General features: G+C 29.2%; 2 protein-coding genes and 1 long non-coding RNA gene across 4 annotated transcripts; 1 reads left to right on the top strand and 2 right to left on the bottom strand.

Annotated features, from left to right (window-relative positions):
• Positions 1–333: 333 nt before the first annotated feature.
• On the bottom strand, positions 334–1,671 carry LOC108846564 (uncharacterized). Of its 2 annotated transcripts, none has more exons than XR_008943145.1 (3): positions 1,319–1,671; positions 1,032–1,180; positions 334–543 (listed from the first exon to the last, which is right to left on the bottom strand). It is a non-coding gene; the product is annotated as an uncharacterized LOC108846564 (long non-coding RNA). The 2 variants fall into 2 exon arrangements; XR_001948674.2 differs by having other exon boundaries at positions 1,105–1,180; positions 1,319–1,669.
• Positions 1,672–2,882: 1,211 nt separating this feature from the next.
• LOC108846775 (bifunctional protein FolD 4, chloroplastic-like) lies at positions 2,883–4,487 on the bottom strand. The gene is made up of 4 exons (XM_018619982.2): positions 3,859–4,487; positions 3,553–3,789; positions 3,292–3,459; positions 2,883–3,221 (listed from the first exon to the last, which is right to left on the bottom strand). Exons 1-4 carry the CDS (start codon positions 4,333–4,335, stop codon positions 3,051–3,053), a joined length of 1,053 nt encoding a protein of 350 aa, XP_018475484.1. The 5' UTR covers positions 4,336–4,487; the 3' UTR covers positions 2,883–3,050.
• Positions 4,488–12,467: 7,980 nt separating this feature from the next.
• LOC108844837 (defensin-like protein 269) lies at positions 12,468–13,110 on the top strand. The gene is made up of 3 exons (XM_057005982.1): positions 12,468–12,519; positions 12,811–12,971; positions 13,093–13,110. Exons 1-3 carry the CDS (start codon positions 12,468–12,470, stop codon positions 13,108–13,110), a joined length of 231 nt encoding a protein of 76 aa, XP_056861962.1.
• The last annotated feature ends 4,323 nt before the right edge of the window (positions 13,111–17,433 follow it).

Genomic DNA, 17,433 nt, shown 5'->3' with positions numbered 1-17,433 from the left:
AGGATAATTAGTCGTAAAGTCAGTCAGATCCATAAATTTTGAGATAAACCAAATGAATTGCAAGAAAATCAGTAATTTGTTTGTTACATACTTTCAATCAAGAGTAACAAAAATAAAATAAAAATAATGAATAAAAACTGTACAACAGGAGAAAGAAGAAAACAAGAACCAATATTAATGATGGAGAAACAAACGTATTTCTAAGAGCATCTCCAATGGTGTTACCCACCATTGGAGTCCTTAGCCATTTAAAATTATTATTAATTTTTTTTTTTACTTTTTGAATAGTTAAGGACTGTAATCCAAAAAGTATGTCCAATGGTGGTCCTTAAGAATTAAGAATTTTGGAGTCTTTAAGAATTAAAACAATTTCATTACAACAATAGAAGAGAGTACAAGATTACAACCTTTTACAAGCTTCGGTGAGAGTAAGACTACACATGACAACAAGCTTCAGTACGACAGACAATAGGACATGCAACAAGTTTCTGTGATCCTGTGATCCTTCCACTCCTAATGCTCCTCTCTTTCACTCTTTTTCACCTGCAAGTAAGGACATGCAACAAGTCATGAGAACAAGCAACGCAATGCTCCTCATCAATAACAATAACAGGAAACACACAAACATAAAAAAGGTGGCCATTTATATCATAAAAACATGCAATGCTCCTCCTCATCAATAACCAGAAACATTTCTATCATCATTAATGAAGACAAGAAAGACACATAAGCTTAAACATGAACCAGAAACAGAGAGATAATAAGATGATAAACGCACAACTTCACAGCCATAGTTCTTCCTACGGGAACAAACACTTATATATGTAAGGTAAGCACAAAGATTAAACTTTCATGAATGACAATGACAAGACTCAGAGATCAACAACTCAAAAGCCCATCTGCAAAACGCTCGGATTACAATAGACAATAGAAACTGTAATTGACAGAAATCTTTATATACTCAAAACTAGAAGATTGGTACATAGAAAAACAAGGGAACTGAAAACGGAGTTGGAGGACAGAGAGATAACCATTGCGTGAGGTGCGAAACGCAAGAGCAGATGCACAATCAAAAACTTTAAATTGAACAGAAAAGAGCTCTACTTCACCATTCCTAGTAATCAGAAACTGTTTCTCTGAAGGCAAGTATGGCTTTCTCTTGCTTGGATCACCAGCTTCCCTGATTGCAAAAAAAAAAAAAACAATTTAGTTACATAGATCATACCCAAATCCCATGTCATCTAAAACCCAAGAACTTGATAAAGCTTTACACTTGATTGGTGAAATCTAACAAGTGGGTATCGATATTGGAACTAACCATGACCAGGTAGGGCACTTAGAGACAAGATTATCACCAGCGAGAACGAACTCGCTGACGCTGAGAACTTCCGCCGAGTTGCTTCGCGTCGACCAGAGCCACTGCCGATTTGCTTCGTCGTTGAGGAGAGGAACCCACGCTTTGCTACCGCCAAGTTCCTTTGTCGTCGACGAGATCACCCATGATTGTCTCGGCTTCGTCGAGGAGAAACCGATGAAAACCGAATGAATTTTTTTTTCGCAACAACAAACACAAACGCAAGACAAAACACAACAGCCTCTCCTGTACAGACACGTGCCTTAAGGATCGAGTCCTTCTGCCTCTTATTGACGGACTGATCCTTACTGATGTTTGGCTAAATATTATTATTATATTTCGTTAATCACAAGATTAGTCCCTAAGGACTCCGCACGGACCCCCGTTGCGGATGGTCTAATAGTTCTGATTTCACTTAAGGTCCTTGGAGATAGGCAGGAGCTAAAAGGTTTGTAGGGGAAAATAAAAGTTAAGAAACGGTTTCTTAAAGTAGTACTATGGTGGAGTTGTGATAAGTGACTATGGTTAGATAGATTAGGATATTTTACAATTAGAGTTTGATAGTTTTCTATTTAATAATTGGTTTTAAGTTTTCCAATTTATGTTAGGGTTTTCTATATTCTAAAAGTTGTATCCCTATATAAGGGTTTCTTATTATTAATAATAGACAAGCTTCCAAGAATTAACTTAATCTCTAAGAGAGATTAGGTTAAGAGGAAGTAAACTTTTTGGTTCATATCAATTTGGTATCAGAGCCGAACGATTCGATGGGAGACAAGAATTACTGGAAATCGTTATCTGTGAGTTATAACAGCATAAAAGCACAACTTGGTGAGATAATGGAGATTGCAAAGAGCATTCAAGCAACGTTGAAGGAGCTAGAGAGGAAGAAAAAAGAAGAAGCCATGTTAGCTATGGAAACTTTCGCTGCTGTGCATGAGGAAGCACCCGTGCAAACCAACGCAACAGTAGAGAAAGTTCATGAGAAGAATATGGAGGAATCTCGAAAGGATCATGTGACGATTACTCTGAAATCAGACATGCCGTTGAAGGTAATTTCAGAACAAGAAAACCCTAACCATAAGGAAAATAACGACATGGTTGGGAGAGGCATACATGAAGTTATGAAGTTCTACAAAGAAAAGGAGATTAGTATAACTTGTGGGAAATGCATAAAGCTCCGAGTCGAAGAGGGATGTAATGATAAGTGACTATGGTTAGATAGATTAGGATATTTTACAATTAGAGTTTGATAGTTTTCTATTTAATAATTGTTTTAAGTTTTCCAATTTATGTTAGGGTTTTCTATATTCTAAAAGTTGTATCTCTATATAAGGGTTTCTTATTATTAATAATAGACAAGCTTCCAAGAATTAACTTAATCTCTAAGAGAGATTAGGTTAAGAGGAAGTAAGCTTTTTGGTTCATATCAAGTTGTAGGTGTGGCCTTTCTTTTAGATACCAGCAAATGTATGTCATCGTTAAAATGGTGGAGTTTAAAACCTAAGTTTAGGCAAGATCAGTATAAACTTGTTCTGCATCAAATGACAGAAAAAATAGACAAGAAGTTAACAAATGTAAAACAATAAAATAATTTATATCCCAACTAAAACTCTGTTGGGTACATTTTATCAAAGACCAGATAAACTATTGGATCTAAACAAAGCCTTTGCTAGTTTGCAATCTTCCTCAAAGGTCACTGGAATTTGTGAATACTCTTAGCTGATGTTAAGGTGTTGGATAGAAGCATGGCTATGGTCATTGGTCCTACACCACCAGGAACGGGTGTGACGGCTGATGCAACTTTGCGAGCCTCCTCATAGCAAACATCTCCAACCAATCGAGAGCCACTTGGAACATTTAGATCCTGCAGTGTATATGAATGTTACATTGATTTTATTTAAACCCCACGTTGTAACTGCATTTTCCACTTATACCTGGACGTGATTAATCCCAACATCGATGACAACTGCGCCTGGTTTTATCCAGCTTCCTCTAACCATGTTTGGTTGCCCAGCCGCAGCGATTAGGATATCAGCTTCCCGTGTGATTTCTTCAGGGTTCCTAGTTTTCGAATGGATAGTGGTAACAGTTGCATCCTCATTCTACACAATTTACCAAAAAAATGTAACAACAAAGGATCAAATATACCCCAATGAAAACAATTAAAAATACTAATACTTTATGCATCATCTTACCTGCAGTAAATGAGCAACTGGCATACCAACAATGTTACTCCGTCCAATAACAACAGCTCTTTTTCCTTCGATCTCAACGTTGTATCGGTGCAATAGCTCGATGCATCCCTTTGGAGTACAGGGAACAAAATCAGGTTCACTTCCCCGCTTGGCAAGAAGTCCAATATTAAATGGGTGAAATCCATCTACGTCTTTCTCTTTACAAATAGCATTCACTATGTTATGTTCATTCAAATGCTGCATATACATAGTATCTCGATTAGTATAAGAACTAAAAATAAATAACATTGAGAGAATATACTGTACCGATGGTAGAGGCAACTGAACAAGGATTCCATGGATAGAAGGATCCTCGTTGAAGCTTAAGATATATTTCAACACATCTTCCTCTGAGGAATCTTCAGGTAGACAAACATCAACCGACTTAATCCCAACAGATTCACAAGCTTTCTTTTTGCTCCTCACATAACTGGCTGAATCTTTTCTCTCTCCAACGAGGATTACAGCTAATCCAGGAACCACATTTTTTGATGCATTCATTCTTGAAACTTCGATTTTGATTTCATCTCTAATACTTTTTGCCTCTTTCTTTCCATCAATACGGGTAAATCCAGAATACGGAGAAGAAGTGGAGCGAATGGAGAGAGAGCAGCCACGTATAGATGGAGTGGTGTGTAAGTGGATTTGGCCGAAGCACCTGCGGGGCATGAAAACACTGTTGCGTATGTTCGAATGGGCATGGACGAGAGGAGACGTCGAAACGGTAAACATCAAAGGCGCCATTATAGACTGCTCCGTACTTAGGGTAAAGAGAATAAGATATGAAGATCGTAACAACGTCTAAGTCTCGAGAGATATTTATGTTACTTGGAGAAAAGCAAATTATCGTGTGACAGAGAAAGAATATACATACGTACCCTAGTCCAATTCCGTTAGGGTTTAACAAAAGCAAATAATTAATAATTATCCTCAAATTCCTTATTTAAAAAATGTAACTTCTTTTCACATACATATATTTTTTAAAAAAATATTTAGTCCAAGAAAAGAAAATAAAATTGTAAACACGTCTTTGTTTAATAAGATGATATATACAAAAATATCTCATTCAAAATGATGATATAATATAAAATATTATAGAACAAGTCTCTTACATATCACAAATCTGTATTATTATTTAAAAAGTAATTTTTCTTACTTATTATATTCTCTATGATTAAACTTTAAACCTTACCCAACGAAAGTATTTTTGATTTGTAATAAATGGTATTTTCTTAACAAAAAAAGATTTTACTTTATTATTTTTTTGTGCATGGCAAAAAGATATTTCACAAAAAGAAAAGATTTTATTAGTATTAACTATTAAAGCATTTCACAAATATTATATATTAATAAATATTAGAGCTTGATCCGCATATATTTTTGTTTATATCTATATAAATATTGTCTAATTGTTTGCCATATTTTAAAATGTTTATAAACAAAAAATTAAATAATTTACATATTGTAAAGAGTATTGACCCGTACACCCACTACAAGAAAACTGCTCGATTCCCAGGGAAGATATCCTCGGAATGTCGTCGGAATTCACGTATTCCGACGACAAACCCAGGAAATGATCCGTCGGAATAATATCGTCGGAATAACGTAAGTCGTCGGAATTCCCTCGGAAATTTGTGACGAAATTCCGACGGAGACTTTTTCCGAGGGAATTCCGAGGAACACCTACGGTGATCCCATTGTCGGAATATCCCTCGGAATTTTCCGAGGGAATGTCCCTCGGAAAACACTGTCGGAAAATTCCGAGGAACTCTCCCTCGGAATATTCCGAGGGATATTCCCTCGGAAAATTCCGAGGAAATTGTTCCTCGGAATTTTCGAGGGAATATTCCTCGGAATTTTCCGACGGAAGACTCCCTCGGAAAATTCCGAGGAACACTTCCCTCGGAAATTTCCGAGGGCCTTCGTTCCTCGGAATTTTCGTAAAATATAATTTATATTAATAAATAAATATTAATTTATTTCTTATTAATTAAATTGGAAAATTAATTATTAAATTCGAAAATTAATTATTAAATTGAAAATTAAAATAAAAAACATAATATAAATAGTTCAAAAGTAATATTCATACAAAACAGAAAATAAAAATAAAGTTCAAAACATAAATTAAAGTTAGAACTACTCGTCCTCGTCGACGTCGAAGTTCTGGTCCGGGAATTGCCTCATGAAGGCCGCCATCATCTTCTCACTCCGCCTCCTGTCTGCCTCTCTAGCTCTCTCTTGAGCCGCCATCTTCTCCTCCAACTGACGGATGCGTTCATCCTTATCCTTCAGTTGATCCATCAGAGTAGGATCAACTGGCACCTGAGACGTAGGAGGAACCGATTTGGATCGACGACCCAAACCGACCAAACGTCCCTTCTTCTTTGGAATCGCCTGAAAAAGAAAATTTAAAATCTTAATCATAGAAAAAAATTTTAAAATTAATAAGTAAATTGATATTTACAATTTTAAAATTACATGTTGTAAAAATATTAACACTACGCGATACTGAACTTCCGACAAATATTGACTACTTGATATGTCCTAATAATATTCCTTTAACACGAAATCAATTTTCAAATGTAAAAATATTTTAAATATTTTGATTAGATATAGATCATATGGAAAGATTTATAAATATTAAAAGGAAATATTCAGTTATAAACATTAAATCTATCTTATTAAAGTAGAAGTACATTTTGAAAATATTTGGAAACAAGCATAATAGTAAAAAAAAAATGTTGTTTGGAAACATGGATAGTACTATATTAAAGAAAAAATGGGCTTAACTTGAATCATAGATCAGTATCGCAAAAGTACAATTAATATTTATTCTTGGATTTTGTATGATTGTTATTAATTTGTTAAGAAAAATTATTAGAATTATTTATAATTTCATTTCAAGGGGTTTTGAATAAATAAAGAACAAAATATAATCTGTATAATAAATTTCGTATTGTTACTTTCTGTTTTTGTATATTTTAAATACCTATCCCAAATTTCTTGATATATAATTTAAACAAATACAGTATAACTATATAAGTGATCCACCTCATGAGTTATTTTGTTTATTTAAGAAGAGAAATACTTTAGGAAAGCACTAAAATGTTTTTTTTTATCACAAATATAGACTTCAAGAATCAAAATAACCAAATATCTAATCTATTAATTTAGGGTTCTATTTTTATCTACTATTAACAAGTCATAGTAGGACCACTTAAAGAATTAGTCAATATGACATATTTGATTATTTGTATTAACAATAAACCAACTATAAATATATTAACAATAAACCAACTATAAATTTGATTTTTTTAATTATAATAAAATCTGTTGAGAAAGAATCTAACAAAATCTTAGTTTTAAAATTTAAATATTTTTTTATAAATAACACATTAATATATTTCGAAATTAATAATATAATATTATTATAAGTAAATTTAACTAAAACTTATTATAAAAAAGAAAATAAAAATTCTTTATAATAATTTTTTTATAGATTCTATGATATATTCCGTATTATATAAAAATAGAAGTGCTATATGAATTAAATATTAAAAATATATTAAATAGGTAAATTAACAATAAAAATTTATTTTATTTTTTTAACTTAAATAAATTATTGATCATCATTATAATGGATTAAACTTCGAAAACTATATAATACTTTTATATTAAAATAAATGTATTAACATAAGTTAAAATTTTATATTTACAGCCATACATTATCTTTTTATTTATTTTGAAACTATTAGCAATATATTGCTTAAAAATGTTTATATACAAAAATATAATAGTATATAATAACCTTTAGTTCATATACTATTTAAAAATATGTTATTAGTAAAATATGAAATTTCAGTAATTCATTTAAAATATTAGTGACAAAAATCAAATTTAATTATAAATTTTATTTTATTTTAATTGTAACAAAATTTGTTGATAAAAGAATTAAAAATATTACCAAAAATTCAAATATTTTATAAAATAATACAGTAATGTAGTACCAAAACAAATTCAAAATTCATGTACTATTCCAAACACAAATAGTTGTGTAATTTTCCAAAGTTGTCTCGAAAAAAATATATTATTTTGAAAATAAATATTCAAACTCAAAATGATAATATTTCAAATTTTACAAAAGACAAAATCATGGATAATAAAGATTAACTTTTTGAAATGTACCTGAAAAAAACTAACTATATATGTTGTAAAAATTTAAAGTAACCTAATGTTTTGACGTCTTAATTTAAAAAAAAATAGAACTTAATATCATAACATCCAAAACAAATATCCTATATAATAAATTTAATAAAATAGTATGATAGATACTACTATGTATAAAGTTTACTAAAACAATAGGATTATATTATTAAAATAAATAAATCCCGTAAAATACTAAAATGAGATATGTTAAAGTATATTTTCTCAAACACAACATGTAAATATAATTATTTTAGTCATATTTATTTTCTATAATATAAATAAATAAAATTTAAAAATGTATTATATGCAAAATGTTTAAATTAAAGAAAACAACATAATTTGAATGGGGTTCTGTATTTGAGTATTTCATATTTTTATTTATTTTATCTAACTCGAAAATATATTAGTAAGTAATAAAAATCAATAACAAAGTATTTTTTTAAAAAACCATTATATATTAATAATACTGAATAAGAAATATAAACAATAATATGATATAGTAATACAATATATAACACTAAAATAGAAATTATATATTTAAAACATTTTTAATAATATAAAATATATTTAAAAATATAAATATATCCGCACGAACGTGCGGGTTAAAATCTAGTATACTATTAAAAGAGAAGGAGTTTTAAAAAATCTACCTATGCAATGTTGTTTGGACTATTTCATTAACTAATTATTTTTGCTTGTTCCTTTTATTTCTCTAACTATACAATAGTTAATGTTGTTATTTATTAATTATATTGATAGCTAGAGATATTTTAGGGTTGTACAGGATATAACTAAAATTAAAATATCTACAAATTCAATTATATTTTCTGATTAATAGATGTACTACGAATTTACCATACTAACATTTAACGCTATGATTATTCTAAGTATACAAACATTTCACGTGCTAACATTAAAGCCTCGCAGTTAGATGCTCACTATTATAACTAATTTGACGCCTAACGATTATAGCTATCAAGATAAATATGATGAACACATATTTTCCCTATTTCATTGACTCGTGATTTACCACGATTGATTTATTCGGATCTTGTGGTCGTATACAGATTGATTTATTTTGGGTCTGAAACTTTTAAATCCTAGACATTTAATCTCAACTAAATATTTCAGATTTTTTCTAAATATATAACGAATCCGGATATTTAAGACTAAAAAAAGTTTTGAAACATCTTAAAACTCAAAAATATTCGAAAACCCCAATAAATACCTGAAACTATTCAAATACCAAATTCCTCTACAAATATTAATCTGAAATCTGACGGAGGAACCAAAAAATACACTCAGATTATTTTTATCTGAATACCCAAAATATATTTTTAAATTTTGAAATTTTATTAAAAACCCGAAACTATACATAAAACCAAACCCAAAACTTTAAACAATATTCATAATGCAGAAAAAATTGAAATACCCAGATATACGCAAAACATTTTAGGTATTTTAGGTATCCGGTCGGGTCTCAATCATGACCCAAACTCAAACTGAGGCCTGATCCAGACTCGAACCGTAACCCGCAGGTCCCAAAAATACACAAAAGTTATTTTACCGTGAATCCGGATCGAACAAAACCTGTATTTAAGTCAATTTATGGGTTGGTTTCTCGGATCGGATAATATGCCAAGCTTAAAAAGTTATATAAGAGTGTACATACAAAAAATTTAGATAAAATAATTCATAAATTATATAGTTTTGAACATATTCACTTTTTTACTAAAATATGACTTTGTAATATAAACATATAACAATTTCAAAATTCTTATTCATATTTTTTTTATATTTCAAAATAAATCAAAAACAAATCCGCGCTTTTTAAGCGCGGGTCAAAATCTAGTATACTATTAAAGCAGATGATTGTTTATGAATCTGCCCCTGAAATTTCTAAATTTACAAAAATTGCCTATATCTTTTTTCCAGCATTATTTGTAACCAATAAAAAGTCATTGTTTTGCAATTACATTAACCAGTATTTAATATAATTCATTTTTTAACATTGTTTCCTAAATGATTACACCATATCTTTCACATTATTAATTATTAATTATTTGAAAGCATTTATTAAATTAAATCTCAAAATAAAATCAAGTTGAAATAACAAATGATTAAATCAATGAAATCATAATACGGGTAATGAATTATCATAATTACAAAATCATTTTAGAAACAATTTAGCAAATCATAAATCATCTGTTAAAAACAAAATATTAAATAAAAATAGTTTATAATAAAAAAGTATATGCAATACCGAAACCTATCCAAAATACTCAAATATACCTAATATGCAAAAAAATTCGTGTACATTGGGTACACGATCGTATTTCGGGTAGGACCCGGCCTCGAACACATATCTGCGGGTCCAAAAAAAATATATATGTACTTCTTGGTAGACCCATACCTAAATCATACCTATATTTTAAGTCGATTTTGGTGTAGTTTTCCGAGTCGGTTAATTTGTCTAAGCGTAAGAGAGAGTTACATAAGAATGTACATAAAATTTAAATAAACTAATTCTTAGATTTATATTTTTAAACAAATTTTTTTCTCAATATAATATGATTTTATAACATAATAATATACAAGAATTCTAAAATATTAATTAAGAAATTTTGATTACAAGAAAAACCTGCGTTTCCAAGCGCGGATCAAAATTAGTATATAGGAAAAGTGCATGGATATGTTTTATGAATTGTACTCTTGAATAAACATATAAAATAAATAAAATGACCGCCCACAATAGATCAGACGTTGGTCGATTTATAAACATTAATTAAGTAATTCATAAAAATTTCATATGATTTTAAATATTATATCAACCATCTAAGTATACCAATTGTGTATCTGAATAATTATTTTTGTGTGTTATTTAGCCTTCCGACATAATTATTCAGAAAGATAATTACAACAATTTTAATACCATTATATGTAAGCAAATCAGATAACTAATATTGTATATGCATCTATTATTTAGGATTGGGTAGTTTGATCAAATTATTAAACCTAAAAAGTAAGAGGCAATAAATAAATAAGAGGCCAAAAACAATTGTAGAGAAGATAAAAATTCCAAAACATTATAATATAAAACAGAAATATTATGATAAGATTTTACTTTTGTCTAATTTTGTAACAACTTGAACCTTTTGATTATTTAAGGAATTACTTCATCTTATATTTGTTTTGTCTATTGCTCATTAACATGGTTTAAGGTTTAAGGTTTCTCATGGGGATTGTGGGAACCGAAATTTGCACCATCGATTTCCTTAAACGGATGAAAGCCACGAAACCCTAACTTTCCTTAGGTCCGGATTCTCTACGAAGCCAAAGACAACTGACCAAATAAATGCGGAAAATATGAAAAGACATTAAAACGAATCTGTAGAAACAATAGATCTTTATTTCGAATCCGCGTAAGACTATTTTGATCATTGCAAAAGGTTGAAAAACTTCGTCCGCAAGAGCTGTCAGTGAATTCCCTAGTTCTAGCCACCTAAAAATTTAAACATAGTTGAGCAGCAGCTCGATAACATGAGACAAAAACAATATGAAAAAGGTTTTATTGATTTCAGACTGGACCTTATGAAAGGCTGCATACGTAATCCTTTTGGAGATCAAGCCTAACATAGTTCCGTTAAAAAGAATTGAACAAGAGATCAAAACTGCCTGTGTGAGTTAGTCTAGTAATCCTTTGAAACTTAACATTTATCTTCTCATGCGATTATCAGATAAACCGTCATAGTGGTTTTGGGATCATTCTCTCTAAAGCCGTAAGTGGAATTTTGTCGCGTTTTAGAAAATTTCAGGCCATCTAAGTATGGCAATTGTGTATCTGAATAATTTTTTGATATTTGTGTTATTTAGCCTTTCGAACATAATTATTCACAAAGATAATTACAACAATTCTAATATCCTTGCATATAAGCAAATCAGACAACTAATATTATATATGCATCTATTTTTTAGGATTGGGTAGTCTGATTCAAATAGTACATACATAAACTTTATTTTCAACTTTACAAATTAAGAGGCAATAAAATTTAAGAGGCCAGACAAAATTTTAGAAATATAAAAATTTCAGAAACATTATAATATAAAACTTAAATATTATGATTAGATTTTACTTTCGACATAATCTTTCTATTCTAAATCCGATTATATTTTTTAAAAATATTTTCGCTGTGTTTTCTTGTAAACCTCTCTATTACCACTTCACCAGTATATATATGTAGGTTTGTTATAGTTTTGTCTATGTGGATGTTAAATTTTAATTATTAATTAACATATGGAATTTTAATCTCTTCTTCACTTTATTTGTTTTGATTTAAGAAATATATAAATAAATATTTGTCACCAAATTTAGGGACAGAATTAAACAAAAAAAATTAAGAAATTATTCAATTTATGGAAATGGTTGAATTTTTGTAGAATTAATTTTATCCTGAGGATTTTGTTCTGTTTTTGTTCATTTCTATTTCCTTTGATTCCTTTTATTCTTCTTCTTTATTCATGTATAGGCTATAACGTATTACTCAGAGAATAAATTTTATATTTACCTACCATTTATACACCTCATAGCATAATATAAATAGACACTAAGACATATAAGAATCTCAAAGCACAATCATAAACATATACATTAAGTACAAATTGTAAAAGGCATGACAGTAGCAAAGACAACATTGCTTATTGTTCTGGTCGCACTCCTCTCATGTTCGTCTTCCCCACTCTCTCTCTCTCTCTCTCTCTCTCTCTCTCTCTCTCTCTCTCTCTCTCTCTCTCTCTCTCTCTCTCTCTCTCTCTCTCTCTCTCTCTCTCTCTCTCTCTCTCTCTCTCTCTCTCTCTCTCTCTCTCTCTCTCTCTCTCTCTCTCTCTCTCTCTCTCTCTCTCTCTCTCTCTCTCTCTCTCTCTCTCTCTCTATATATATATATATATATATCTATGTGATGCCTAAATAGTTCAAAATTTGGAATGAAAGTGCATATACTAAATTCTGTTTTATAGGTGTATGTATATCAAATGCAAGGGAACTAATGAAACCTGGACAATATGTGCAAGAGTGTGTTGGAGCATCATGTCAACCAAAGATGCCCCAACCAAATCAATATTTTGGGAGTTGCATTAATAATATTGATTGTGAAAACAGTTGTTTTGATTCGTGTAAAGTTAAATTATGTATTCATTTCATATGCAACTGCAGAAATTGTTAGAAATCATGCTATGCACTTTGTTGTTTCTTAATTTACTTTAGCTTCTTTTAAGAAGTATGTTTTTGTTTGTTTTAAGGATATTGGATTGAGGTAACGTGTTATAGATATCTAAACTAACCATACTACCTCTACTTTAATAAAAGATTATATGATAATTAAATTCATTGCAGATATTCACTTTTGTTAACCAGATAGATTATTACGGTTATCCAAAAAACCCCAGAGATTTGTAGTTATGCATTTTTTACATTGGATTATCTGATCCACACTTGGTTTGCCAAATTTTATATTTCGAAATTTTACACAATATAAATATATAAAATTTGAGAAAATAACGCTATTTCCACATTGACAGCCTACATCTGATTTTATTTAAATATTATAAGTGCGGCACTCTGATATTTATGAAACTACTATATTATCTTCTATAAATCTCACCCCTTCATTATAAATTTATACGTTTAGTTATTGATATCTCATAGACGATTTACTAATCATTATTTTTTATGCAATAATATAAATTTGTGGGTCCATAGACTAATCTATTTACGTATGGGACCATGTATATTATATAATTTTTATTTTTATTTTTAAATTCAGATCTATATAAAATGAATGATATAGTGTATATCACCATTAAATAATATATGTCATTTGAATTAAGATAGTCCGGTAAGTAATACATGTATTTTAAGTTTCCTAAAAGTAATCTATACTATTAAAGAGAAGGAATCTTAAAAAATCTACCTATGAAAATTGTTTTGGACCATTTCATTTAACTTACTATTTTTTTGGTCTACCCCTAATTATTTGTAGCACCTTTTAATTTTTAGTCCAGCATATTATATATAATCAAATATTGTAACTAATCCTAATTATATAGCAACCTTATAAATATCCTCTTATATTTGTAATCTTTTCTTTAATTATAATTTTCTTGGGACCACTTATCTTATCTACATACAATACCAAACGTATTTGAGCTTACAATATCAAAACCATTAGATTATTTTTGCGATTATTTTTGCGATTGCAGTACTAAATGAGGAAAAATATGCCAAATAAATCTTAAATCTTATTAATTCAACAAATGTAAATTTTATAAAATAGATACACAATATAATGAAAAAATAGCTTTGATATTCAGGTTTTCGGACCATGTGATTCTTTTATGGTCCTAAACATTTAAACTAAAAAAATACTTGAAAAGATTCAAATACTTTAAATGACCAAAATTGTTACCCGAAATATGAATTAAAGAACCGAAAATTTATAAGTATAATTTTGATAGCATCACTTAAAATATCCATAATACCAAAACATATCTTAAATATTCAGATATACCTAATATATGCAAAAAATTGGGTATTTTGTGTAGCCGATTGGATCTCAGATAGGAATTGAATATAACCGAGACCTGCGGGCCCATAAATATACTCAAAAGGTTGAATATGCATTTTTTGGTCGGTTTTTGGTTCGGTTTTTCGGATTCAGATAAAAAACTTACACCTAACAGAAAATTACATAAAAGTGTATATACAGAATCTCAAATAAACTAATTAAATTTAAATAAATATCTTTTTCTATTTAATATGACTTTGTAACGTAATAAAACAATCTTAAATTGCTAATTCATATCAAAATGTATTTTTTATTTATAGTCCAAAAAATCAGTGCTTTCGAAACGTGGATTAAAATTATAAAATATAGTTGTCCACCTGAAATTCAAGTTTATGACAATAGTATAAATACCTTTTCAGGATCTTTTAAAATTTTGTTTTATGATAATAGTATTGTTACTTTTTCAGTATTAAAAAATATTATATTTTTTGTAAATAGTATAGATACAAATAATAGAATTGTTTGTTTCGATAATTAATATACTTAGAACTAAATTTAACAAAAAATATTGCTAATTACACTTTGAAACATACGAATTCATTATCTTATTTATATACTATAAAACACATGAATTGATCTTCAAATCTACTTTTAATCTAATTGGCAAGTAGATTTTGTTTTCCTAAATCTAAACCGGACTATATACAGGTCAATGGATCTATCAATTCGACAAGAAGTCTCTAACGGATATAAAAACAAAAAAGAAAACATTGTTTCAACGTCATATATTATAATAGAACATCTTTTAAATTATTTATAACTATAAATAGTTATAATTTTTTTTAAATTGTATCTACTATACAATAAAAAATACTCGCACTTCTTAAGCGCGGATCAAAATCTAGTATTTCATTAAAAGTAAATATATACTCATATAGTTATATCCCTAGGGTTGACTAATCCAAACTTTGGGGCTAAGAGTTAATAGGTGGAGTTTTGGGATTAAGGTTTAAAATTTTATAAAATAAAAAATAAATACTAAAAGATTGAAAATAAAAATTTCAAAGATAGTTTCAAAAATTACTTTCGAATTATTAAAATCAAATTTGGAAAAAAGAAAAAAATTCGAAAAAATCCAAAAAAAGAATTTATAAAAAGTTTCGAAACTGAAAACATATAATCTGAAACTATAAAGAAGTTTTTTATGTTTTTTTATTTTTTCTATTTTTATTTATCTATTTGTATTCATATATCTTGGGTATTAGGATCATTTTATCTATTAAATGAAACATTTTGCTCATTTTTTTTCTTACAACAATGTTCGCGGTTCACAATATTTTACGGACGCTCCTATTATAGGACAGTGATGAAATACATAGTTTAAATAATAAACAAAAGTAGTGAAACGAAAACCATAAAATTTTAAATTTTTAAAATTTGAATGAACTAGGTATATACTGTAAAACATATATCCGCATATTTATGCGGATCAACATCTAGTATTATACTACAAGTAATTCAAAAATAATTAAATTTTAATTTTAGTGTTAAAAATAGTTAATAGTAACCAAAATGGTTAAATATATATATTTAAAACATTGTAGGAAATCTTGTTAAATTAGTTTTTAAACCCAAAGTTCAGAAAAATCTTTAGGAAATCCGATGACATGAAAATTTAGCTAAATTTAATTTAGAAAATAATATAATTAATTTAGGAAAAAACATTTATAACTTAAACTTAAAATTGTTTAATATTTCAGTGTCATTTTATTTTATTGTAAACTAGGGTCGGCCCGGGCTACGCCCGGGATTTTTGCTCGGGAGCATATGACAAAGAGCTTTATAGTACTGGTTAATAATTTCTTTTTTTATGAATGTAAATACTATTTCAAGCAATGAAGTATGAAGGTTACAAAGAGTGGTTAACAAAATGTAAAACCTCAAGAATTGGTTCCATGGCAAAAAAGAAGAAGTAAAAGACATGGAAACAAAGTCTACACTTGGTAGAACTGAATGTCTTACAAAAAGTTTAAAGCGGCTAAGGGAAAAAATCGCTTTCCCAAGTAAATGTTAGTACTTATCATCATACTATACTCCATCATAGACACGAAACTATCCTACTAACATGTTAAGTGAAAATAAACAGAACAGCAACAGAAAGATCCTTTGCAGAATCCTAGATTATACTGCCAAACCTCAGATTCGTTGGCCTCCTTTGTGATTCATCTCCTACTGATATCTTGATGAAGACCTTGCACAGAAGTGTGAGAGTGTCTGATTGTTCCTAAAAACCAAGCTCAATGCAGACACTTATCATTCAAACATCAAGCTCCAATTTCAATTTCCCTTCATCATAAGGACCACTGAAAAAATAAATCACATAAGGTCATAGCTTTAGCTTATGAACACAGAAGAAGATGCTATTGACCAAGTATAACCAAAAACTAAGCAATTAAATGCTAAAATCATTAAAACACCTAAGAGTAATATGTTGCTAGTAGAACTATTTGGTCAAATCAGGTTGTATTAAAAAAAAAAAATTTCCTTCCAGTATTAAAACAACTGAACTACATTCTATAGGCAAACTCTTTTCCATTCGAAAGAAAAGAAATCCTCTGTTTTTATGATTAACAAAAGAAAAGTTGGCATCTCTCTTAATTGTTGATACAGAGTTATAGACATCGACAGCAACATAATCTATCATCTTCCACCAAAAGAAACAGCGATGCACATTCCTATACAGAATCTCACATAAAACGGGAAAAGCAAACGAAATAGGAAGAAAGAAGCAAACCTTCAAAGTCTGAGGTTTGAGAATAGACAAAGGGCTTGAACACAACTCCACGAAGACAGCCTACAATCATCAGCCACTTGCTTTAGACCAAAACATAGACACAAGGATATAAAAATTCAGTTCTCTGTGAACATATAAAAGAAAAAACAACCTCTGGTTTCAAGATGCTGATTACTGCTTGAACTTCTCGACATGATTCCTATAACAAACAAAATAAAATAGAAACAATATTACAGTATTGTCCCATGATGAATGATTCAATGCTAATGAAGAAAAAAACAA

This window comes from Raphanus sativus, chromosome 3 (assembly GCF_000801105.2).
Source record: "Raphanus sativus cultivar WK10039 chromosome 3, ASM80110v3, whole genome shotgun sequence".
NCBI classification, from domain to species: Eukaryota; Viridiplantae; Streptophyta; class Magnoliopsida; order Brassicales; family Brassicaceae; genus Raphanus; species Raphanus sativus.
Note: the sequence above shows the minus strand (reverse complement) of the source record. Positions and strands in the feature narration are given on the sequence as shown.